The following is a 24,708-nucleotide window of genomic DNA, read 5'->3' as shown; positions in this document are numbered from 1 at the left end:
ATGTTTCACTTCCTGCCAAGAATATAAACACCAATCTCACGTTGGCTGGCAAATTCACCACAGCCCTTTGTGTAGAATGGATCGCTACCAGGATAGAAAATCCAGAAAGCTGCTTCTGAATCGGTGATGCTGCGAATCATTTGAAGCCTCATTTACAGCATCCTTGCATTTCCCGGGGAGACTGAGCAGTGTATCCTGAAAATTTGACCACAATCTCCAACCGGCCTTTCCGAAAATAGCCATTGTCCCCATCTTATAATGTGACACTGAAGAAGCATGTCAGCCAAGACAGCCTTGGCATACAGACCCTTCAGCATCACATCTGCCCTAATCTTACAAATTTCCCCAAATCTCCTTGAGGCCAACTGGAAACTCCACTCATTGGCCTCCCTAAAGTCCTCACGACCCACTTAAAAAGGGGAATTGCCGTTTTTTTTTTACAATCTGGACCTTATTTCTAGCATAAAATAGGATAGGCTATGATCATTTACTCACCCAGATAACTTTGGTGTCATTACAAGTCGTTCCAATGAAATTGGATCCAGCCTAGATGCGAGTACACGGGGCAGCGCAATGCAGCCTCTAACACAGTATCTGCCGCGAAACTCGTTCATTTCACCAATATTTTGTTATGATACGCTCTGAGTCCGGGGTTACCTGTTATCAACATACGGGGTCTGTAGGTTGACCCACTAACCTCTGACCTGGATGATGTCATCTCTGAGCGCTGCCCGGTGTCAGAGCCAGTCTAATGACTCATTAGAAGTTCTCTGGCCCGACTCATTCTGAAAATAATCATTCCGCTTCGGCATTCGGGTCCATTTTAAGCGCAACTAGCCAGAGCTTTAGTAAGTCCAGGTTGCGGAGAGGAAGCCTGTGGAAGTTGAACTTCGTCCAGCTGCTCATTTTGTTCTGACAAGTCGGAAACACACAGAAACGGATCGTAGCATTAGCGGTAGCAACAAGCCGCGCCACACGGCGCTCAGAGATGACATCATCCAGGTCAGAGTTTAGTAGGTCAACCTTTAGTAGGTCAACCTACAGATGTTGATAACAGCTAACCCCAGACCATGGATCCATGCCCCAGACTCAGAGGGGAATAGCACTAGCATATCATAACAAAACATTGGTGAAATGAGTTTCGAGGCAGATAATGTGGCTGCATTGCGCTGCCTCGTGTACTCGCATTATATGGATAGCCTATACGCGGCTCTCGGCTGGAGCTAATTTCATCGGAACGACTTGTTATGACACCAAATTTATTATCTGGGTGAGTAGGCTACATGATCGTATTTTATGCTAGAATTAAGGTCCAGATTGGCAATTTTAAAGAAGGGACAACAAGGACCAAAAAACACCTTTAGCTTGGCAGCTTTCCTCACCTCCTGTGTCCACCATTTGGTATGACTGGCATTGTCGACCCTTTGCCTGTTAATGCTTGGCAGCTGTGGTGCAGTGGAGGCTGTGCATATGGTCCACTCAGATTTCATCCCCAATCTCTAGGAGCTGGACACCCCATGGACGGGGGCCTCAGTAGCCTAGATGTTCGCAGTTCACCACTCCTTGTTTAGGTTTACCAGGTTTATCTGGCTACCTCTCATGTTATGTAATCAACTCACCACCAGATGATGATCATTTGACAGCTCCATCTCTCCTCCTATGAGTGTCCAAGACATGTGGCCATAGATCTGGCAATTCAATCACAAACATGATCACTGATCTTAGACCTGCAGTGGGAGCACTAAAATTTTTAACATTTTCCAAATATTCTCGTTACACCCAATAGGTAATACACATAAAAAAAACTAATTACGTTGAATATGAGCCAAAAGCACAATTTCCTTTCCTCTTGATCTCAGCAGACGCAGAACCAACCATACCCACCCACACTTTTGGCTCTGTCTGGAGTTGAACAGGAGACAGGAGGTTTATAAATTGTCCTGTTCCTAGAGAACAGTTGCAGTTTGAGATTATGTCCACAAGATGGCAGTGTACTTCAACAATTTTCTTTGCCCTCGACCTTGACAAGGCATAGACTACCTTAAGTAGATGACTTGATGCTGAACATTTTATTTCCATTTTATGTTAAATAGAGGAAGCCTCCTGTTGCATCTCTCCTTTTCCCCCCTACATTTGATACATATAGTGGAGTCTGTGGTGTTGCCAAGACAGATTTCTTTCATAAGCCTCTTAACTTCACCTGTTTCATTACCACATTTTAAAAACATAATTATTCCAGAGACTATATGGTAATACAGTGCACTTGAGAGGGATCTCACACACTGTTGCAGCAGTGGCACTGAGATCAGTTTGTAAAAATAACTTGAAGATTAGGTGACAAAATATTTCTGCATGTGAAATAATAAAATGGTAAAAGTCAAAGACAAACAGATCCTCTGTTTAAATCCTCACTCTGAAGTCCAGAATTTAAAAAAAAAAATGCATTTTTGATTGACTTTTCCTCCACTCAAATGACTAAGACTCTGAGACAAAAATATAATTAGATTTGCGTAAATGAATTGCTGCCTGTTATTATATAAATCCCAGCTGAAATATTTTAAACCCTCCCTCTCTCGCCAGAGTCATCGCACATGATGATACAGAGGGATTTTGCGTTGAAGCCACGGTGAGCAGGCAAGCAGCGCTCTGCGGCTGATTCCTGCCTCATAAAACCATGATTGGACGGAGTAAGTCACGTTGTCCGTGAAGCTGTCAGTCTGATGCTGCACCATTGTTCCCCGAGCAGCCGGAAGGGGAACTTGTAATAGCAGTGTTATGTGCGACAATTGTGCCGGTCTGTCCAGTCTACTCTTCGGGAATCCGACACCGGTTTTTAAAACGGTGAGACAATGGTGGTGGAGGATTTCCGCAGAAGAAAACCGAGACAAGGTTTAGGGAGAAATAGTGAAGTCCAGTAAGAGAGGGGCGTCATTTTACCGGTTGGATATTGATAATAGTAACGAAATGAATGGTAAGTATGAGCAAATCTCAGGTGATAGGCCTGTATTTTAACACTTGCATATTAATCAGATGGATTTATAGACCTGATGTGTTTGTTTTGTCATCTATTCTATGTTGCTTAAAGTACCTGGACATTTTATATATTTCCCTGTTGTTTTGTCGGGCTACCTCAGTATGCTGGGACACATCCCTGAATGGTCCATTTGTCAAACTCTTCTGGGCATCACACTTCAGTAGTCACTCTGTTTTGGTCATCTGCTCCAACTGTGTTATCATTTAGATTGTGAAAATTATACAAATATTCCTAGATCACATTTCCTTTGTTCCACCTGAACCAGCGCAGCTAGAACACTTGCACAAAAGGTTCACTACTACTCCTCCACATGTATATATGAAATGGGCACAGAGCCAAAGGGAACATGCATGATAGACCTCCTGTGCCTTTGTGTATTATTTTTGAGGGCATACATGTGTGTCACACAGGCTGCTACACTAGAAGCCAGTTGACTGGTCTATGGCCAATTGGCTGAGAGCCTCTCATGCAGACCACTGGGAGAGGAGAGTCTGGTTCCCCGCAGAGCCTCCAACCCACCCACCCCACCCCACCACCCCTACACACAAGTTATGAAAGGAAAGAGTGGCTCACAAAGAGATTTAAATAAAGCTGTGTAATTCAATCAATGCTAAAACTATCCTTGCATTGTTGTTGTTTTACTCACAATGGACATTACAAACCAATGGCTTTGTGTACATCTTGCTCTGGTCCCTTGTGTCAGCGGCTTAAAGAAATCTTTTAGCTACCTTTTGTGTGATCTGTTGTGACTCCAGAAGTCATTCATGTTTCTCTGTATTTCACAGAACAGAAGCGGGTTGCTGCAGTGTAACATACTAAGCTAAAGGTAAGACCACATCCTCTACTTCCTTGTTTGACACATCACAATCCCAGTCATCTTGAAACATTAACATATTGAATTCATGCCTGCAAGATAGACGGCATGTTCGCAAAGCTTGCACAACTGTTGCTACACTGCCACAAAAGACCCTCTGATAACAAGATATGATGTGATGTTGATGCAGACAACAGTGTTTAGTCAATACAGACAGCTGCACTATTCTCAATGGATTATACTAGAGAGATGCATCTGATATCACAGTGATGAAAAGAGGACATATTCTTTCTAGAGTATGTTGTATTATATGCTTGATATTTATTTTATTTTTTTTGTCTGTGTAAATTAATGTCTGGGGCTACAAAGATGAGAGAATCACAGGCCTCAACCTATTTTGAAGGCTAAAGATAGAGAGATGAGTCTTTCTTCTCTGTGAAGCCATGTAGGTCTAATATTATTATAGTCAAAAGATACAACAGTATGAACTGCAACATATTAGGCCTAAATATGGCAACATCATTGTACGTCTCTGCCTACTTCATTGTTCCTCCTCCATTCACCTTTGTCAGGGATGGTAGATAGATAGATAGATAGATAGATAGATAGATAGATAGATAGATAGATAGATAGATAGATAGATAGATAGATAGATAGATAGATAGATAGATAGATAGATAGATAGATAGATAGATAAAGCAGCACAGTCCATGGCTGTGCACCAGCATGTACTCAAACATGCGGCCATGCATACACAATCACACAACCATTTCTCTTTTTGTGATTGGGATCTGAAAGTTGGGGGTGGGTGGATGGGTTGGGGGGTGGGCAGATGGGGGTGTCGGTGGGTGGGGGGTTCATATGACAATGTTTGGAGAGTGGGGCTATTGTGCTCTTGTGACTGTATATTTTTCCTCCTCAATCTGTTTCCTCAATCCATCAGCACCCAGTCCTCAGAGGAGTAGAATTTAATTAGTACACGTGGCACTGAGTTAAAGGACACTGAAACATTGAGTAGATGTATTTACTTGTGAAAAGCTGCATCATTAAGCTGGCTTATTTGAATACAGGATTCAGCCACGCTGCTATTACATACTGTGGCACAGATGGCTGAAGCTTGATAACAGTAAATGTCGTCCATTAAAGATTTGCAGGAAAGGTGTTATGACTTAACAGCACTAAGGGGAATGGGTGAACTGCCTGGTTCCCAAAGGTTCACATGCGCTGCCTAAATGGATTTTGTTTTTGTTTTTTCTACTGTGTGGGGACAAAATTATGTCATGGCTTTAGGCTTGATCTATACACTGAGCCAGGTTAAATGTCAGATTGTTGATAGTGTGATGGGGGTAGCTGGTTTTTTATTTCACTCTCTGGGTTTGTCAGCAAGGTATAAAACAATCTGCATAAATGTTAATTGTGATTGTGCTATAAATGCAGTGGGTTATTTTATCACCCCCCCGGATTGGATGTGATGACGCTAACAAACTGTCTTTTAAAAATGATTGATACTAACATGATGCAAGAGTATACTGATTGCCACTGCTCCTTGAACCTGAAGTATTACATAAAGAAAGGAATTACTCACACACATAGAAATATACTATTGGTAGCGCTCATTCACAGTTTTATTAGACCTGTGTATAGGTGCTCATATATTCCAGATTCTCCTCTAATTTCATAGATAACCCCAAAGATGGGTTTTAGATATTTACAGTTAACTGGGATAAAACAATGACCATCCATTGAAGGCAACGACCGAGTAGCTGTTTTATCTAGTTTTTATATAGACTGTCTTCTTGATCAGTTGTACACAATTTCGCCAACAGCATTTGGCACTCTCAGTAATTCCACATGCACGCTCTACATTTAACATGTTTTTTTATGAATTGTCGCTGTGCATGTTTTTTAATTGGCGTTTCTCTTTCCAAAACACAGCAAATTAAAATCACTGCATCAATGAATCACACTGCAGTCACACTAATATCAACCTTTCATATTACAGAGCAGCTTTGTGTGTGTCAGCAGGGTTCGTGGTTCCAATTTAGAAGCTTTTGATGTGACTCGTTTTGTGTCTTTGGCTCCTTTCTGCCTGAGCTCTGAGCTTTCACGGGTCAGGATTGTGCTCTCTTGAGATGTTGCCATGACACCTATTTGGAATCTTTTGTCTGTTGCCAGCTAATTAGGTGTTAGGAGAAAAAAAAGACATATTTTTTTCCTCTCTTAATGAGTTTCATATGTCAGTGTAAGGTAATCCACTACATAAATGCTTTATAAATCAACATGAAATAATACATTTAAAGCAGTAATTATTTGTACAATCAGTACAGAGCACATGTTTCAATTTTGATTTCACAATTAATATTCTGATTCAATGATACTGTTGATGTTATACAGCCTTGACTTGTAGGTTTCACCATGCTGACCAAATGAGATATAAAGAGACTTCCTGTTTTAATAAATAAAATAAATGTGCTACATTTAGTGCATAAGATCAGAGTTTAAATCTGAATGAGACTTTTTAAAAGCACTGAAGACATAAATCACATAGTTTACTGACACATAAAATCACATGACACAGATCTGGTGGAACATTTATTTAATTGTTAAACTCTCAATTGTTCTTATTTTGTTGTGCCAATTTAATGTTATAGTGTTTTTCTCTAGTCATTTACAGTCAGAAAGTGTGTTCAGTGACAAATGAGTTACACAAACTGCCAGTAATGTGACCACAGAAGTTAGAGGTTAGTATGTCTCACAGTCACCAAAAGCTGAGATAATGAATGTTTAAACATGAGTCTTTTCAATTCAATTTCAATTTAAGTAGCTCACCATAATTCCTCTTCTTTAAAGCAGATATCAGTGGAATTTTTTTGTTAATATAAGTCCTAAATAGTCCTATTTTCCGTCAGCAATCACTTACATGAAGTATTTCAGCCTAAACACGAGTCTCTCCATCACTCTGCTCTGCTGTAACCCGAGGAGAAAATTTTCCTTGTGGGATACAAGTGTTATCCAATGAGGGGAGAGAACGGCATGAAGGGCTGTGTGTGCAGCCAAGGGATGCGCGTGAATGTGGTGACGTAGCACGAGGACCAATTGATGCCTGACAAGGGCGGGGGCTGCTAACTCATGGTGCGTTCAAGGAAACTCGTACTTTGTGTTTTTCCTTCCTGTGAAGTCATACCAGTTCGATCTGGTACGAGTTCACGGGTCGGAAGTTACGAGTGGCCGTTATAGGGAACTTTCACAGACAACAGGACGGTAAAAACACGAGCTACGGGTTACCTGGAACGCTACCAAGTCGTAGTTGTGACTTGAAGCTGTAACTTACGGTTTCAAAAGCCTGCCTTGAACACAGCATTAGCCGAAACGGCCGTGCCGCTGTTATCTGCTTTAATTAAATTGAACCTAAAAACAAAACTCCTAATATTTTGTAGAGTGTTCTTGCATTTTTGTTACAGGCTGTGAAATAAAAATGTTATACGTTCACATCAAAAACGTTTTTGATATAAACATTTATGAAATGTAATTTCACATCATTTATTATTACAGCTTTTTGATTAAATGCCTCCCATTTGGACTTAATCACAATCATATAAACCTGAAAACATTTTAATGGATTTATAGTAAGTCCTTTGTGTCACTTTGGTTTTCTCCATCACTCTAATTCACCATACTGCAATCACAGGCGGAGCTAGCCTACTTCACAAATTTTCTCAGATAACAGTGCGGATATTTTGCATATAAAAAATGATTCAAGATCTCAACATGATACTGGCTATATATAAATGATAAGGCTTGTCTGCAGAATATGAACCCCATATCCCACAGCTTTCCCAGCCTGCGTGAGAGATGAAAGCAGCCCTGCCTCTATGAAATGTTTTGGCAGCTCTGTTTCTGCCAGCAAACTGGCTTTTGCGAACTTTCAGGTGGCATGGGAAAATATAGTCATAAATAAAATATAGACCCATGAATAATTTAGGTGAGCATTGTGATTGACATGAGGGTGAGAGTACCTGATTATGCCTCTGCACTGTGTGACTTGAATTACAGCAAATCAAAACATTAGTGTGACTGCGGAGCATGTTCGCTCCTTTTTTGTCTGCTGCGCCGTGTTTTGATCACTGCTTGTAACAACAAAGACAGCAGAGATGCTGGATGAAATGTCTTTTGTAAGATTGCGCTTCGATTTAAGGTTAAAACTCTGTTTCATTAAAGCACTGCTAATGATGCAGTGTATGTTGGGAAAGATTTCAGAGTTCACAAGCTCTCAACAAGTTCTTGCCAGAATATTCTCACTCAAGTCATAAACCACAATACTGCTCTGCTCACAAATAATCCAGGCTGTTATCTCCAACTCTTTATGCTTTCACAAGATGTTACAATGAAATGGTTTGCATGATGTCAGATGTGTGCAATTGAAGCAGTGGTCACCCTTTGCTTTTGAGCCATGTGGTTAATAAGGAGCCATGCTTCCTCTATTGTTCCATGAGGAGAACAGATCAATGATTCCCAGCACTTGGCTGTACTGTAGCTGCAGGATGGAGGCTGCAGCAGGCATTACCAGGCTGCGGCTCCTCCGTGTGCTGAGTGCTGAGCAGTGGGCTCCACTTCCCCACCCACCCTCCCTCCCTCTCTCCCTCTCTCTCTCTCTCTCTCTCTCTCTCTCTCTCTCTCTCTCTCTCTCTCCTGCTCTCTCTCCTATTTCCCCCCTTTCATGTGTGTGGAGCAGATCTGTCTGCAGCCTCAGGCAAGTGCAAGTTAACAAATGTACAGAGCGCATGTGAAGCCTCATTTGCATAAATCTGTAGATGTCGCTACATTTCCTTAAATGGATTCCTTTGTGTTTAATTGGAGAATGTTTTTTCACCCTCCTGTTCATGTGTAATTCTTTCAAAGCTGACGGAGAATGACAACAACCAAATTTGACAATTAATATTATTTATTTGCATAATTTGTCCATCTGACCTTTAGTGCAGTACAACGGAAAAACAGCCCGAGCAAATGTTTATTGTCGCTGTCACTGAATGCTGAACTGTCAGGTCTTTTTCCTCACTGTTCATGAATAAAGACAAGCTGCTTGCCAAGTGTGTATAGGTGAATAAGCTATAGGTACAACATGTAGTCAAACTGCAGCAAATCCATTTGGGTTTTATTTATATATAAAACACAATAATGTATGAGAGTTTTCTACTGTGGAGTTTCTTTGTTGAAATATTTTTTCAGTTAGGTGTTTGTACAAGCTATAACCCTTTTATTTTTGACCCTCCACTGCAATAATTTATATTTACTGTGTGGTCCCTATATGTTCTCCAAGGACAGGATGCAAATGATCATTTTCCTGAACATAACAGCAGCACAGATTTAGGCAGCCCCTGACCTCTTGCAAAACATGTTGTACTATAGCATTTTTTTTATATATGATTTAGGAATGTGTCTCACCCCTTCTTGCAAATCAGTGCCAATGAATATAGGAGCAGTGTGTTTGTGTTCTCTCGGTGGCAGGGATCCTCCACTGACATCATCTGTAGCTGTATAATCATCCAGGCCACAGCCTCTCCTCAGGGGAGTCCAGCTGAGACCTAGCCTCTCGCTCTCTCTCTCCCTCTATCTATTTATTTATCCTCCACCCCCCACCCCCACCCCCTTCTCTCTCTGTGCCTAGATTTCTGTCTCTCTCGCTCGCTCTCTTTCAAGGTTGCCGTTTATTGCAAACGTGACACCGGTGATGGATGAGTTTGAACGCAACCTCAGACTGGCTGCGATCTTTTGTGGTTTCAGGGTTTTCTCTTTGCTCTGTGATCCCCTCAGTTGGCTCCGTTGGAATTCACCCTCAGTTACAGACGAAGTGGTATGAAAAAAAAATGTTTCTCATCCAGAAAAAATAGAAATAAAAAGAAAGAATTAATAAAAAGATCTGCCAAGCCATCTGGGAAGTATAAATGTGTTCTTCATCACTGTGGAAACACTAGTAGTCTGTGATGGGACCAGCCATATTGAATAGCATAGGCATTTGGCTGGCACATATACACCACAGGGAAGCAAATTTGGTTATAATATATACCCATATTATATGTCAATAATGACCATATGAATATGTAACTTCTTATATTCATATTCACCTGCAACATTTGATACAAAACCAAATGGGGTGTTCAGATACACCCAACTAGTGTTGCTAATTGAAATAGATTAAAATTGTGTTTAAAGTGACAATGAGCACTTTTTAGCCAGCAGGGGTACATGCTAGTGGCTAATTGTGTAGGTACAGTTTATATGTAAGCAGTTACTTATTTCTGCTAAATTACACAGCCTGCACACACACAACAATATGTCATATCTCACCAAGCACCTAAGTAATAATTCCTTTGTTCACTGAAATATCAGCGTCTTTTCATTGCTAGCTGCTAGTCGTGTCATGAAGTCGTGTTTTTTTTTTTTTGGCTCTTTGCTGTTCCTTGCTGCTAGGATCTACTTGTCCTGTCCAGTCAAGCTACAGTGCTGTTAGAAACTAGAATTTAATTAATTTGGCTATTTCATGCTCCTGTATGAACTGTGTGCTGGTGGGCCACCAGAAAGTGAACTTGCTCATCCAAAGGAAATATCTCCAGCTTTGTTGGTTGGAAAACATTGAAACAGGCTGAAGCTAAAACTTCCCAGCCAACTGCTAGGAATGAGTGTGGCAGTGGGTAGGACCACCGACATAAAAAGCTAAAAGAGGCTCAAAGCTGAGAGCTGCATGTCAGCACAGTGTTGAAAAGCTAATCTTAATCAACCAGGTGTAGCAACTGTAGTACAAACACAATCCACATAAGTGTACCTCTCTAATACACGTGACTCCTTACTAATATATTTATCAAGAACTCAGACACCAGATCTGCCCATTGTCTCTAATAAGCAGGATCCTGCTAGACCAGTCTGAAGATGAGACTGCTGTATTTACTTTAACATGACTCAGCCGTTCTAACAGCATAGCCAGTCTGTCTGAGCTGGTGCCTGGTGATCACTGTGGAAATCCAGTCAATATTTTTCTCCAACTGCTGCTGGATAGCGCTGTGGCAAGTTTGCAAGGCTCTTAAGATGTTGATACGACGAGTGGTCAAGCCCCCTGAGCCACACAGGAGATGAGGCAGCTCGATTCAGAAAAGGCCTGCTAACACAGCCGAGGTGATGTGTTGTGTTTCTGTGTCAGTGTCAGCTTTAGAGGGTAGACAAATAGTACTGGCAAACTTCTGTCTGCTCACTGTTTGTGACTTGTCCATGCATCTTTTATGCCTTTTTTTTTAAATGCACAGTGGCTGCACTGCAATACCTGCTCTGAATAACAGTAGGTGGACTCACAATCTGTAAACTGCAGCTCTATCATGCAGCCACAGAGACCTGATGGTGACTATTATAGTCTTGGTCCTAAACATGTATGTACTGTTATATTGAAGAGCCTGCCATCTGTTCTAAATGGCATTTGAACACAGTGTGAGATAGTTGTGTTGGTTGTTGGGATGGATAATGAAGGTGATAAACAGCCACTGCATATTGCTGATATGCTGTCATAAAACCAGACAGGTCAGAGTCTGATTTGTGGACAGATCGTGGAAGGGTTTAGGCTATATTGGTTTTACGCATACATCCTCCAAGGGTATCATGTAAAAGACCCTGAGAATAGTTATTTCAGGATGTTTTTTTGCTAAAGTCAACCATGTGCCGGTGCATAAGAAAGACAACAGCTCTTAAATTATTTGAATCCCATTCTGAAACAGATCACAAAGAAAGTGTAATTTGTATTCTGTGCAGGATTTTTCAAAAGACTTACAATCTGGTCTGAGAATAAGGTCAATACAAACACTCCTCTATTTTCTGATTTATCTGAAACAATAGCACTGTGTTGGAGATATCATTAAAACATATTCAAAATTTACCTTTCATCTCACAGCTTACGTTACTGTGGGAATTGTGCAGGTCTTTTGCATATGACCTCAATCACAGTATTGCTGCACAAATAATGTTAGATTAATTCTGAACCTTTTTCTTTTCTTTTTTTTTTACATTTTGCCTGCTGTTTGACAATTTCCTTCACTGGAATACGAAAGCCTCTTGAAAGTCAGAGCAAATATAGGTCACCATCACTGGTGCAATGGTGTAACAAATGCTATCTCTCCAGTTTATGTTTTGCATTTTTATGTAATAGGGCAGCCACATACATGTGATGCACATGGATGAATCACTAAAAGAATGCAGATGAGGCTGTCTAATAACGCATTTCATCAAAGGTACCTGAAGAAGTGATGAGAGAAATAATGTGACTGAGAAAAAACGATAAGACTGTATGAAATGTATTATCACAGAACACCCTCCCACCTCCTTCAATTTTCACAATGAAATTGTAACTTATACTCTAATGATCAAATAGTTTATATTGTCATTAAAAGCAGACAGGTTGTTTGTGAAGTACAGATACATTGTCAAGATACAAAATGCACTTCAAACTAACACTCTGATCAGAGGTGGTCTTGATTGATTATTCACTGTATACATTGATGTTTTTTTTACAATGAAAATTAGAAGGACGAGTAACATGACTGTAACGCATAAAGTTAACAGCCCATTCATGGGTTAATGCTGATTTGTCACCATTTCTAACAACCCACTTCGTTGAATATATTATACTTTGTTGACAGCATCAAAGTTAAGAATAGCCACTTAATTTCTAAGCCAAAATCCAAAGACAATCAGGTGGTGTTAAAATAGATGTTTCAAGTCGATCAAAATTGTAGATGGCATTTATTTAAATTCACATTAGGAATGAAAATGGCAGTAGTCAACAGTGTAAGACATGTAAAACCAATTATCTGTTTATGCCCACTCACTTCCATTTTACAAATTGGACCACAGGTGCACAGTAACAAACCAACAATCACACATGGGATTATCATTTTTAGATTTTAGGCACAGTCATAAGAACCACATAGAGTTTAATGTAATGTACTGTAGGGTAGTCCAACAGCACTGCACTACTGCTTTTCTCAGTTCGAAACGTTCAGCTTGGTTAAGACTGCGTCAAAGATACTTACAGACCTGGACAAAATACATTTCAAGTATTGCATTTTTCAGATATGATATTTTTGAGCCATCCCTATCTTGTTTCTGATGCTGTTGTGTTGTTGTGATTGGCTCCTCTTTGCCATGATAGCCAACTATAATCTCTGCTACTACAGAAACTATAACTGCTGTCTAGATTTTATGAATGTGTTGGGTAGAGAAGCTGTTCAGATTGGTTGACCATAGTGGAACATCAGCAACAGAATAAAACATTTTCCATATTAAAGAGAGATTTCATACTACACCGATGTTTGCTTTAAAAGAGTTGTTGCTGGCATCTGTGATTATCTTTGAAGGTACTTGACCAACACGACTTGTTTCTCTGCTTTGTAAAGTGCCTTACTGTGGCTCGATGGTGTTGTGTGGTAAACAGTGAGTGAGGCAGTGTGAGCAATGTTGGGAAAAGACAACAGGGATGGAGGAGGAGTGAAGGAGGGGGTTCAGTGAGGACACTGGTGAGGATGCAGCACAACGCAGAGCTGAATGACATTTGTTGTCTCGGTTAAATTGTAGGAACGACACAAATCATTTCGCATAAAACTCTCAATAAATGCGGGTTTTGACAGACAACTGCTGCTTTTGTAGCAGCCTCGCTAACTGAGCCCTCTCCATCATGTATCTGTCATCGTCTGACATCTGATTTTGTAATTTCTTTTTCCAGAATACTTAAAATACTATTCCTTTCTGCTATACTTTAAAAAAAAAAAATTTTATTCTGTGTATGTGCTCAGACACTGCCTTTTGTTTATGACTACAATACTATGTGGGCTGCAAAAAAATAAAAAATAAAAAACCTCTAGGCTTAAAGCTGTCCTGTAAGAGGAAGTGCAGAGCCTTTCATGTTGACATACAGTCCAATTGAGAGCAAGAATGATATCTTGGCTCTTTGGCTGCACAGGCTGAGGCCCCACTAAATGTTCTGCAGGGCTTCCTGGCATAGGAAGTGTCAGGAGTTCATGCACTTCAGTCCTGGCAAATCTGATTTCCTGCGAATGAGGTAGTGTATGTTAGTATTTACTTGTCAACCTCCTCCTCCTCCTGCAGTCTCCCAGTGCAACGTTTCCTCCTAAAGCTACTTTAATACGAAAAACTTGTAATGTTCAGTTATCGAATTAGATTTATCTAGGATTTTTCCCCCCTAATCTTTGCAAGTCATTCAGGCTTTTATTTTGTAGTTTTTTGCTCTGATGTTGGCTCTATTGTGTTGTTCTTGGCATCAGATGTTTCCCCTTTTCCTTTTCTTTGCCCCACTCTCTCTCTCCAGTCTACCTCCCTACTCTCTCAGTCCACCCCTTCCTCATTCTCCCCCTCCCCTTTACTATTCCCCTCTGAATCCCCCTCCTCTCTGCATCTCTGTTATACCCTCCTCCACCCCTTTTCCCACTGCCCCCCCCCACCCCCCACCCCCTTTTTATCCATTTCTCCAACATTCTGTCTTCCTCCCTCTTTCTGATCCCACCATACCTCTGCCCCCCCCCCCCCCCCCCCCCCCCCTCTCCTCCCCAGCTCATGTTGGTAAAAATATCTGCAGACAGCAGGAGCAGAGGCACGCCTGAGTCTCTCTCTCTCTCTCTCTCTCTCTCTCTCTCTCTCTCTCTCTCTCTCTCTCTCTCTCTCTCTCTCCCTCTCCCTCTCTCTCTCAGACATCCCACCCATGTGATCTCACAGGCTGCTCCACTATACTCCAGTCAGGCTCCTGCCTTTCTGCCGGCTGCAGCTAATGAGCCTTTGTGTGGCCAAAGACAGAGGAAGAGAAAGAGAAACAGAGAGGAACACATTGACAGAGAGGGATTTTAAGTGAGAACGACTGTCATCTTGCAACAATAAAGCATATGGTACAGACAGTGCAGCCAGAGCTGGAAAATTACAAGTCTCGCTCACACTCCTGCACCGGTTTTTTTTTCTCTCTTTCTTTTTTTCTCATGCCCGTGGAGCTCAGGGGTCGCTGCAAGTCAGTGGACCGAGATAAAATGGGAACCTCTTCATTCATCATGTCTCACCTTCTTTGAATTGCCACATTTATGATCGTGTGGCTGTGCTGCTGTGAGAAGAGGTTAAAGGAGTCACGCGGTCTGCCAGTGGATACAGGTCAGTTGTTCCTGTGAGGGCCAACAGACACACACACACATAGAGAGAGAGAAGTGTAATGTGGTCAGTGTAGGACTGATGTGTCATGACTTGCTCCAGATGCCATAGGCTTGCTGTCAGCACTTGGGATGAGTGTTTTGAGTCTTGTGTTGTCACATTGTTTTATTATGACTGTGGGAACCTTGTGAATGACGAGGGGTTGGGGGGGGGGGGTGATTGTACTGGGATGTAAGTGTGCTACAGTGCTGTGAGCACTGCTGATTAAGGACAAGAGTTGGTCTCCACAGTTGATGTGTGTGCACAGAGAGGCAAACACAGGGAGGGGCTTTCCAAGCTGGCTTTTTGCTGCATTATTTTCTCAGGGATATTCTCCCTTGTACCATAGTGCATGCTGCCCAGCCATGATTAGTGGTAAGGCAATACTGAAGACAAAGAACAAGCTGTTGGAGAGGAGCAACAACCTCTGTTTTTTATTTAAGCTGTGATGACAGAGGTTCACCCATAATCCCCTCAGCTCTGATGATGTCAGTAACATCGGGCAAGCTAGTCCAGTTTCAAGATTTTAACTCTCAACTCTTTCTGTCATGACGCACGTAAATGTACTATTTTGAGAGTTAAATGTATAAACATCATTCACTAAGACCTGTGCTGCACTGTGAAAAGCCCTCATAGACAATATGTAACACTGTGGAAACCCTCACAAATGGTAAAGCACTAGTTGTGAGAGTACATTAGAATCTCCATGGAAACCACTTTTGGTATCAAAGCCCAGTGCAGCATCAGCAGAGAGCTGAGAGCTAAGCATACGAATAGGTTTCCAACAATGGTATCTAATTAGGACCCTTGCAAGGAAATGGACTAAAATTGCACAGGCCATTTCTGCTGGAAATTTCCACTCTTGTTTAGCAACAAATGAAGAGGATTTAGAATAAAATCTATTAATCTATTCTATGACTGTTTTGATATTGAGATTAGCTCGTTGATGAATATTCTAAATCTCCCAAGACTAATTTAATGTATTTCAGAACTAGTTCATTAGTTAATGTCATTATGACCTGTCACAGTCACTCAGCAGAGGAAGTGGATTGATGGCTTCTCTTCTTTATGGAATTTAAAAGAGATGATTTCAAGCAAAGTTTACCTCTGAATTAATGTTGGTTCCTTTTAATAAGAAATCCTTTTAATGATTTTACCCCGACTGGCTCCTCTTGCCTCCAGATGGAGGATGCCTCACATTCCTTAGTTGTAGGTCGAGTTGTTGACACTGGAGGTTCTCCAGATGCTGGTGGTGCCATGTCACCGCACTGAACAAGCACAGCATCCTGGGAACAATGACCCTCTTCCTGCCAGTGCTCATCCTCCCTGCACCTCTCTCTCTCTCTCTCTCTCAGGCAGCATTTGCATCTGTAATGACTCAATAGCAGAGCCCAGATGAAACACTGAGGCTGTCTGTGAATGGAACTCCCCCACAAGCTGCTCTGGCACATAGACAGTGTGGGACTGGGCGAAGATACATGCTGTCTTTACCGATTCCAGTTTCCAAGAGAGAAGGCTGTGAGGGAAAAGCTGCCAGTCATAGCAATCCTTGCTGTGCCACAGCAGCAGTGTTGTTCCTGGGTTTATTTTAAAAAATGACATGACGCTCCAGCTGCTGCCATTAAAAACAGGGAACACAAGGCTCTGCAATTAAATACATTAAAGGAGTGCAACAATGTCTGATATTAGATATTACGACTGGCGATTAACATCAAGTAAGTCCCATCATTACGCACTTCAGAGTGACAGTGGGATAATATTAAAAGGTAAAAAAGCTGTGATCAAAATAATATGACAGCAATGTTACAGTGCAGGAATTATTATTGCTACTTCCAGTGTAGTGGTGATTAGTTTTAGTGCGTTTAACTGATGAGCTTGCTCTTGTTTATTCATCTAATTGCATCATCAGTCAGAGAGAGTTAATGGCCACTCTCAGTTGACACTGAAGTGCTCTGTAACACCTCTGTTACAGCAGCTTCTATATGAAGTGCAATAAGCCCAGCTGTTTTAGTTGCACCTAAAACAGAGATACAGAGTTTCTGAATTCTTCCTCAGTGACTGTGCATAATACAACTCTACTTGGTTTAACTCTGGAACTCCAACAATTATATCATATTAATGATAAGAGTCGAGAAGCGTGATATATCTGACGGTCCATTTTGGCTGTTGTTATTTATGATACATGATTATTGACTGCATTTGTAACAAATTACAGGGCAAATTATAGCTCGTTACGGTATAGATTTTCTTTTTCACTCTGTTGACTGTTAGTAGTGTTTCCTTCCCTTTCTGTAGCCGGCGTCTGATCTAATAGATGCTTGTTACAGACGAACAGGATGTCACTCATTATGCTGTCAACAGCAGCTTCACCTATTCCTCCTCTGGCGCAGCAGGATGTGTGATATATGTACAAATCATGCTGGGATCATTGTTGTCACACTTCAGTTAATACACAGAAATCTACATCAGCATGTTTGTAGCAAGATTAAAAAAAAAAAAAGAAGATAAGATTACTTGTAATTTATTTTTATGCCAGTGGATGTTTAACCTTTTTATATGCTTTCTAGGCGTAGCAGGAACGTAACATTGTACATAATACATGTGTGTTGTACATGCTTTCGTCCTGACCAGTAGCACTGTAAGACAATTTGGTCCAGTCTCTTTCTTTTCTCCAGCTGATCCTCCTGTAAGGCTGAAGTAGTATGTAATTAGCAGCTTTCTCCTTCCATCTCAGCTCCTTTGTGCCAAGGTGATCAATCACCCAGGGAACGCCTGGGAGCCGGGATAGTGGCAGGAGAGATTATGTGTGTGTGTGCGTGTGTTAGTGCGTGCACGTGAAGGGAGGAGGGGGCGGAGTCTGGGTCTCACTGCTAATTGAGTGTGCTGAGGATTATGAAAGCCCTAAACTGGATATTAAATAATGTGTGGCCCCTCTGCTGTCTTTCGGTTTCAGGTGCAGATGCGGCGGGCCATGAGCGGAATACTGAAAAGGAAATTTGAGGAGGTGGAAGCCTCCTCCTCCCCGTGCTCTTCCTTGCGGGAGTCTGATGATGAGGTCTCCTGCAGTGAGAGTGGGGATAGCAGTGACAGTGTCAACCCATCTGCCTCGGGCCCTTTCACCCGTGAGTGCCTGTGTCTTTTAAATTCATGCATTGTATTCAGTGTGGCTAACGGTGTGCTATTGATGGTAAGATTAGTGTCATCATTTTATCTGGAGGAAAACAAAGCAAAAGCACTAAGATTGGATTTTTAATCAAGATGGGAGTGACACGAGGAGCTAGCCAGATTTTTGTAGCTCACAGTCAATGCAGGATACAGGTCAACACAAACAAGTCTGCATGTCTGTTGTTGATAAGAGAGTCTAATATGAGTTTACAGTCATGTCCGTGCATGGAGAGGAGAAGAGAGGACTAAGGAGAGGAAAGGACTTAGGAGAGAAGAGGAGAGGAGAGCAGCTGATACTAAAGGTCCAGTCCTGTAATAAAGGATACACAGGCAGCCTCCCTCATTAGGAACAGCATCAGTGTACAGACCCAGCCAGATGAATGAGCTGATGCAGTCTCAAGCTCTTTGTGTGTGCTTGTGTGTGCGTGTGTAAAACTGCTGGTACTGTACATGTAAATGAGCCACTGTCTAAGAATACTGTATCAGCTAAACACAAAATTATTGTTGTAATTAATTATCTGCCTATTTCTTGACGAAATCACCTTTTTTTTTTTTTAAAGAGGAGGGATTTGGAAGCAGGGGTGGGAGGTGGGGTATGTTTTTGTTTTTGCCTGAACCAACAAAAAAAAACATTCAAACAGAAAGAAATGAAGAACTCCTTGCAACAATTGTTTTTGTTATTGATTCATGTCATATTTTCTTGATCAATTGGTCAGCGAGTCAGTTAACTGTTGATGTCCAGAACGGTACAAAGAACGCTGTTGTCAAACATTATTTCCTGAACCCTAAGGTCAGAGACATCCTCATGTCTCTTTATGTCCAACCCATAGTACAAAACCAAAAATGATCATTTTTAAAACAAATAAGCCATGCAATGCATCAAATACGCTTTTAATGTAAGTCAAACAATAATAGAAAAGGTGCCGGTACATTGTCTGAAGATGAACTAAATGTTTCAGCTGTTTCATATTAAAAATATTTACAAACATTAACAAGACATAGCTGCAGAGCCACAAAGGCTGATTTAAGAAAGAACAGTTCTGGTTTACTAAGATAAGGTCACAGCCAAGATGCTATGAAGCTTAACAGTTTTGCTTCTTAATACAAATGCTTCAAAAGAGATCTGCTACAGAGAGATTCCACACTTATTCCTGGCTTGAACTGACTTTGTATTAAAGAACTGCGCTCTTAATCGAAGATAAACTAACCTCAAAAGACATGTCTCCTCCGCAGGTTCAAAAGGACACTGAAGTCGTCCCTAATAAGTAACAACGTGCTCATGTGAATCTTAACATCTCAGAATGTGAGTGAACTAGATGGTACAGTTGTAGTTTATTAATCCTTTGGGGGATTGTGAAATACGTAAGATGCCTGCTGGCAAAAAAAAAACAAAAACAATCTCAGTAATGGGATTCTTGAGGAACAAAAGAGAGGAGTCATGTTTGGACAGCAAGTGTGTGTGTGTGTGCGCAATTTGGCTACTTGATATTTGATTTTCAAAACTTACACTATTTCAGCCAAGTAAGCAAAAAAAAATGTTTCTATACAGTTAAGACAAGTGATAGTGCAGTTTTTTGTCCTAATGACTGACATAGAGATGGTCGTGTCTAAAGCCTGCTTCCTGTGGGGAGGGGGGCAGAGACATAAGTAGGGTGCTGCGTCCCTAGAGGCTGAGCCTGGCCTCTGTGTCAGCTGCAGCTGCTGGGAGCTGGAAGGGGGGTGGGGGGGTTCGAGGAGGTCAGCTAATGGTGACAAGAGAGCAGTGCACTCCTCTTCCTGCAGAGTGCCATGCGCATGTTTGGTGATTGACTGTCTTAGTGGGTTTTACCTGTGGTGTTAGGGAGAGGAGGAAAAACATCTGTAATGTGTGTGTATTTTGTGCATCTTAGAAACAGTTGAGGAGCATTTCAAGGGTATAGAAACAGTTGCTCATTATTGCTTGTAAAACTGTGAACAACATGCGATATGATGTTTTTTCTTTTATGCTTTAATGTAGCCATCCTGAAAAAAAATAAAAAACACAAAAATAACAAGATAACTACATGGACCCTAACATCTGTTAACCGTTTTGACACCTGAAACAGGCTGATACCTGTTTTGCATTTCTTTGCGTGGATAATGAAACGCGCCTCTGCTGTGTACCCCTCAGTCTGACAGCTCTACATCTGTAATGAAATGCATTGTCCCTCTTGCGTGGGGTGGAGAGCTGTTAGAACCAGATGGTTTCTATTTATCCTGTCTGTCTGATACGGGGTGAATGCTGGGAACGCTGCTTCTGTGAACCAGCACTCCTCATCTCTGGGCCAGGCAGGGGATTATTTATGCTCTACCGTTGCCCTCCTCTCTACCCCTCCCTCTCGTAGAGCTCCCCTTAAAAAGACACACTGAGGGATTCGCATGCCAAGCAGAGGCACAGAGATGTGATGAAATCCGCTCCCAACAAAAGCTGTGCTAAGTTCAAGATGTGGAGAAGCGTGTTGTAAAGATGGCCAGAAAGAGTCCTTGATATTTAGGGGCACCTTTTTGCCATAAACATGTCACTTATGTGAACAGGCTTTACACAGCTATAAAACTGCTCCACACCAACATCAAAGAAGGATAAAACAATCAACTGCACTGAAAGTGATTTGCAGCATGGGGCTGTAATTCCATCTATGTGGGATTAATATATTGTCAAAAACTGTTTACAACAAAGGCGACAAGAGCACAATGTACCACTTTCTTTAAACATAAATGTTATTTTTGTTGTTTTTTTTTGTTTATTTTACCTTTTTCCTTTGCAGCTGACTCAATATTGAAGAGGGAGAAGCGCCTGCGGACGAGGAGGGTGCATTTTGAGAACGTGACAGTGTACTACTTTGGCCGGCGGCAGGGCTTCACCAGCGTGCCCAGCCAGGGTGGCAGCACGCTGGGCATGTCCAACAGGCACAGCTGGGTCAGGCAGTACTCGCTGGGTGAATTTGCCCTGGAGCAGGAGAGGATCCACAGAGACATGCTCAGAGACCACCTGAAGGAGGAGAAACTCAACTCAATCAAACTAAAGGTAGAATGATTTGTATCTGAATGAAAGCGTTGTCAAGAGTCTCTCAGATATCAGATCAGATATGTCTTTGTCTTTATAGGCTCAGCTCCTTGTGTCCTCGATGACTGATGTGATCCCTTCTTGTTTTCAGCTAACTAAGAACGGCACGGTGGAGTCTGAGGAGGCCAACACGCTCACGGCAGAGGACATTTCTGACGACGACATTGATCTGGACAACACAGAAGTAGACGAGTACTTCTTCCTGCAGCCACTTACCACTAAAAAGCGCCGGGCACTGCTGCGCTCCTCTGGGGTAAAGAAGATTGACGTGGAGGAGAAACATGAACTGCGGGCCATCCGGATGTCCAGAGAGGACTGCGGCTGTGATTGCAGAGTCTTCTGTGACCCAGAGACCTGCGCCTGCAGCATTGCGGGTATCAAGTGCCAGGTAAATCCCATGACGTGCATATTTTCAGTCAGTGCTCTATTTTTTTTTGCCTGTAAACAGTAAAGTATAATGCATATTTAAAGAAGAAATGCAGGGACCAATGACTTTATTTTGTTGTTTTTGTAGTTAAAGCATATTTTTACCACACTACATTAGACATCTGCTGAAAATAAAATGCCCAGCACAGTAAATGTTATGTTTTCTTTAGGTGGACCGTATGTCATTTCCATGTGGTTGCACAAAAGAGGGCTGTAGCAATTCAACAGGGAGAGTGGAGTTTAATCCCATCCGCGTTCGGACCCATTTCTTGCACACTATAATGAAGCTCGAACTGGAGAAGAGTCGTGAGCAACAGCAGGCGTCCCCCACCAACGGTTACCGCGGCGACGGGAACGACCTGGGAAGCGGAAACGCCCTGGTACAACCCCAGCACAGGTTGGAGTACTCCCTGTCAGACGCCGTTCCGCAGACGGCCAGCATGCACCTGCAGAGCGCTGAAGAGATGGAGGAGCCTCTGGATGACGAGGAAGAGGACGAGGAAGACGACGAGGAGGAAGAAGAAGAAGAGAACGAAGATGACGAGGAAGACGAGGAGGACAGTAGCAGCGTTTGCACCGGCCTGTCCGACTCCAGCACGCAGAGCTTAGCCAACAGCGACTCTGAGGATGAGGAGGAGGACGATGAGGATGAAGAGAAGTCTGAGAACTTTGAGGATGACATGACGACCCCGTCAGTGTCTCACACCGAGGTGGTCCCCTTGTCCTCTGTGCTCTGTTACAGTGATGGCTCTGTGGCACACGATAACCACATGAATGGGAATACTTACTTAATGAACTCCTCTTCGGCCGAGTACTATCAGCTGGGGAGCTCCAGTGCCGTCTCCAATGGCCAAACTAGCCAACCCAGTGAACCCTACGGGGAAGCCTTAGCATTCCAAGACCCAGTCGGCACGACCAATGGCACCGTGGCCCAAGGGCCATTCAACATGACTGCTGAGCAGTACACAGACTACTCGAATCAGGCTGAAGAACAATTCACAGCAAATCACCATTTCGCTCTGAGCAACGGCGCCCCGGCCACCCCTCTGACCTGCTACACACACGATCAGGAGAAGAAGGGGTCGTCCAAAGCGGCGTTTGCGGAGCAGCCTGAAAACCAGGACCAGACACAGTTCCAAGACTACCTGAACAATAACAGCCAGAGCTCCTACAGCAGTCGCAGCTCATGTATGACGGCTGAGCAGCCACAGCAAGAGACGAGCGTGAACAGACACTCCGACCTGACCTTACTAGCGAACAATACTAAGAACCTCCCTTTACCAGACCATTGCCCCGAGGTCACAGCCATTTAGATGGCCACACCTTCTTAAGTGTTCTTTCATTATCGCGTCTTTACTTGAGCCTGACCAAGTGGTATTTTAAGGGGACATAATCATGGCCTTTTTGAATTATCTGACCTTAAATTTCAAAGCAATTTACAGCACCATAGGACACTCTCATCTGTAACTATAAAGCCATAGGTTCATGATGGAAATGGCTTTGAGAGTTAAGTGTTGGCTCCTAAAGGTTTTCTCCACTACTGTGTTTGCTTAACTGCAAAGATGGAAAGATCAAAAACCCATTATAACATCAGTAATGTCATGCTGTGCAATGTATCTTGTAATTTCAGATGTAAAGTTCTAGTTTTAAGCAGATATTGTACTGTAGATGGAACTTTTCTATGTCTACTGTATGTGTCAAATGTGCAAAAAAAGGTTTATTGTCAGTTTATTTATTGTTTCTGAATTATGTGTATACTTATATATTGTAAATGTTTTGATAACAATGTGCATGCTGTTTTGGAAATCTCAGTGACATTTAGGGAAAAAAAGAATTGCCATTATTTTATATGAAAAAATGTGTTGTATACATAATGTACATTTCTTTTTCTTTTTGTCACTATTATATGCTTTTCTATGGTTTTGAAAAGCATGAAAAAGCCTGAATTCTTATTTGTATGTTTGGAATACAATATCAATAGCATAAAATGTCAGACATGTCAATATCAATTCACAGCCTTTTGCACTTATGTGTGGGGGTCTAGTGGCACACAGTTGGTTTTAACTGATAAATACTTGAACAGTGAAAAACTATGGCCCCTAAAGTGTTACCCCGCCCACCACTGTTTCATTCTTAGAATAACATGATTAGCAAGTGCCACTACAAACAAAGATTCATTCTTTGAAACATTTCACTGATGCAGGGATATTAATAAAGCAGCACTTTTGACATATCTCCAAAATTATGACAAGCTCTATGATTGATCATAGGCGTCAGAGCACTGTCTTTATCAGGAAATGAGCATAATAAGCTTAATTTGAAAAGCAACATTAATCACAGTCCTGCAGACAAAAATATTAACCCCAAATAATATGCCAGTATTTCATTAATTAACTGGTTATGAGATTTCTGCTTTTGAAGCGCTAAGATGTTTATTTATGTGGATCTAATAATGATGTCAATTTGCTCTATTGAAATGTTAAGTGCAATAGTTTTAGGAGTTTTAACAGGCTTTTCTCTAAGCGTGGGTTAAGTGGACTGAGATTGCATTTTATTGACTTTCTTTCTGACTGAACTGGAAGCATTGATTTCATCAAATTTATTCCACCATTTTACTAATAATTCTATAAGGGGGAACCAGATGTTCAAGGTCGACAATCAAAGCTTATTACCGAACGTGATTCATATCAGTGAAAAACAGCTATACAATATGACTGCTGAGTCCTATGAGCCATTGAAAGTGACAGCCAGAAAATAAGAGATTGTTTACCAAAAAAATCTGTAAATAACCTTTTACCACATCTTTATAAAATCACTGACAAAAAAAGGAAATTGATGTGACTGCTCAAACAATTTGGGGACTGCAATAATGTAGTGGGTAGTGCTACTGTAATATGTCACTGAAGTTCTCTACCTTGAGCTCTTTGCTCCTGCATGAATACAGGTATCTGTGCCTGTTCCAAGCTT

At 41.8% G+C, this 24,708-nt stretch overlaps 1 protein-coding gene across 2 annotated transcripts; it reads left to right on the top strand.

Annotated features, from left to right (window-relative positions):
* Window positions 1-2,740: 2,740 nt before the first annotated feature.
* csrnp3 (cysteine-serine-rich nuclear protein 3) lies at window positions 2,741-24,081 on the top strand. Of its 2 annotated transcripts, XM_085765668.1 has the most exons (7): window positions 2,749-2,971; window positions 3,820-3,860; window positions 14,588-15,032; window positions 18,022-18,190; window positions 21,017-21,276; window positions 21,407-21,703; window positions 21,912-24,081. In XM_085765668.1, the coding sequence occupies exons 4-7, from the start codon at window positions 18,028-18,030 to the stop codon at window positions 23,052-23,054; spliced, it is 1,863 nt and encodes a 620-aa protein (XP_085621794.1). In that variant the 5' UTR covers window positions 2,749-2,971; window positions 3,820-3,860; window positions 14,588-15,032; window positions 18,022-18,027; the 3' UTR covers window positions 23,055-24,081. The 2 variants fall into 2 exon arrangements, with proteins under 2 accessions (XP_085621793.1, XP_085621794.1); XM_085765667.1 differs by lacking the exon at window positions 14,588-15,032 and having other exon boundaries at window positions 2,741-2,971.
* The last annotated feature ends 627 nt before the right edge of the window (window positions 24,082-24,708 follow it).

This window comes from Trachurus japonicus, chromosome 21, assembly GCF_045865225.1.
Source record: "Trachurus japonicus isolate A0001 chromosome 21, Traja_1.0".
Taxonomy (NCBI): domain Eukaryota; kingdom Metazoa; phylum Chordata; class Actinopteri; order Carangiformes; family Carangidae; genus Trachurus; species Trachurus japonicus.
This window is presented reverse-complemented; position numbering and strand designations above follow the sequence as displayed.

Bases quoted from the DNA above. Each gene is read 5' to 3' on its own strand.
- csrnp3 (XM_085765667.1), top strand. From the start codon at position 18,028: ATGCGGCGGGCCATGAGCGGAATACTGAAAAGGAAATTTGAGGAGGTG. The intron at 18,191-21,016 runs GTGAGTGCCTGT...TTTCCTTTGCAG, and splicing joins TGCCTCGGGCCCTTTCACCC to CTGACTCAATATTGAAGAGG. The intron at 21,277-21,406 runs GTAGAATGATTT...TCTTGTTTTCAG, and splicing joins TCAACTCAATCAAACTAAAG to CTAACTAAGAACGGCACGGT.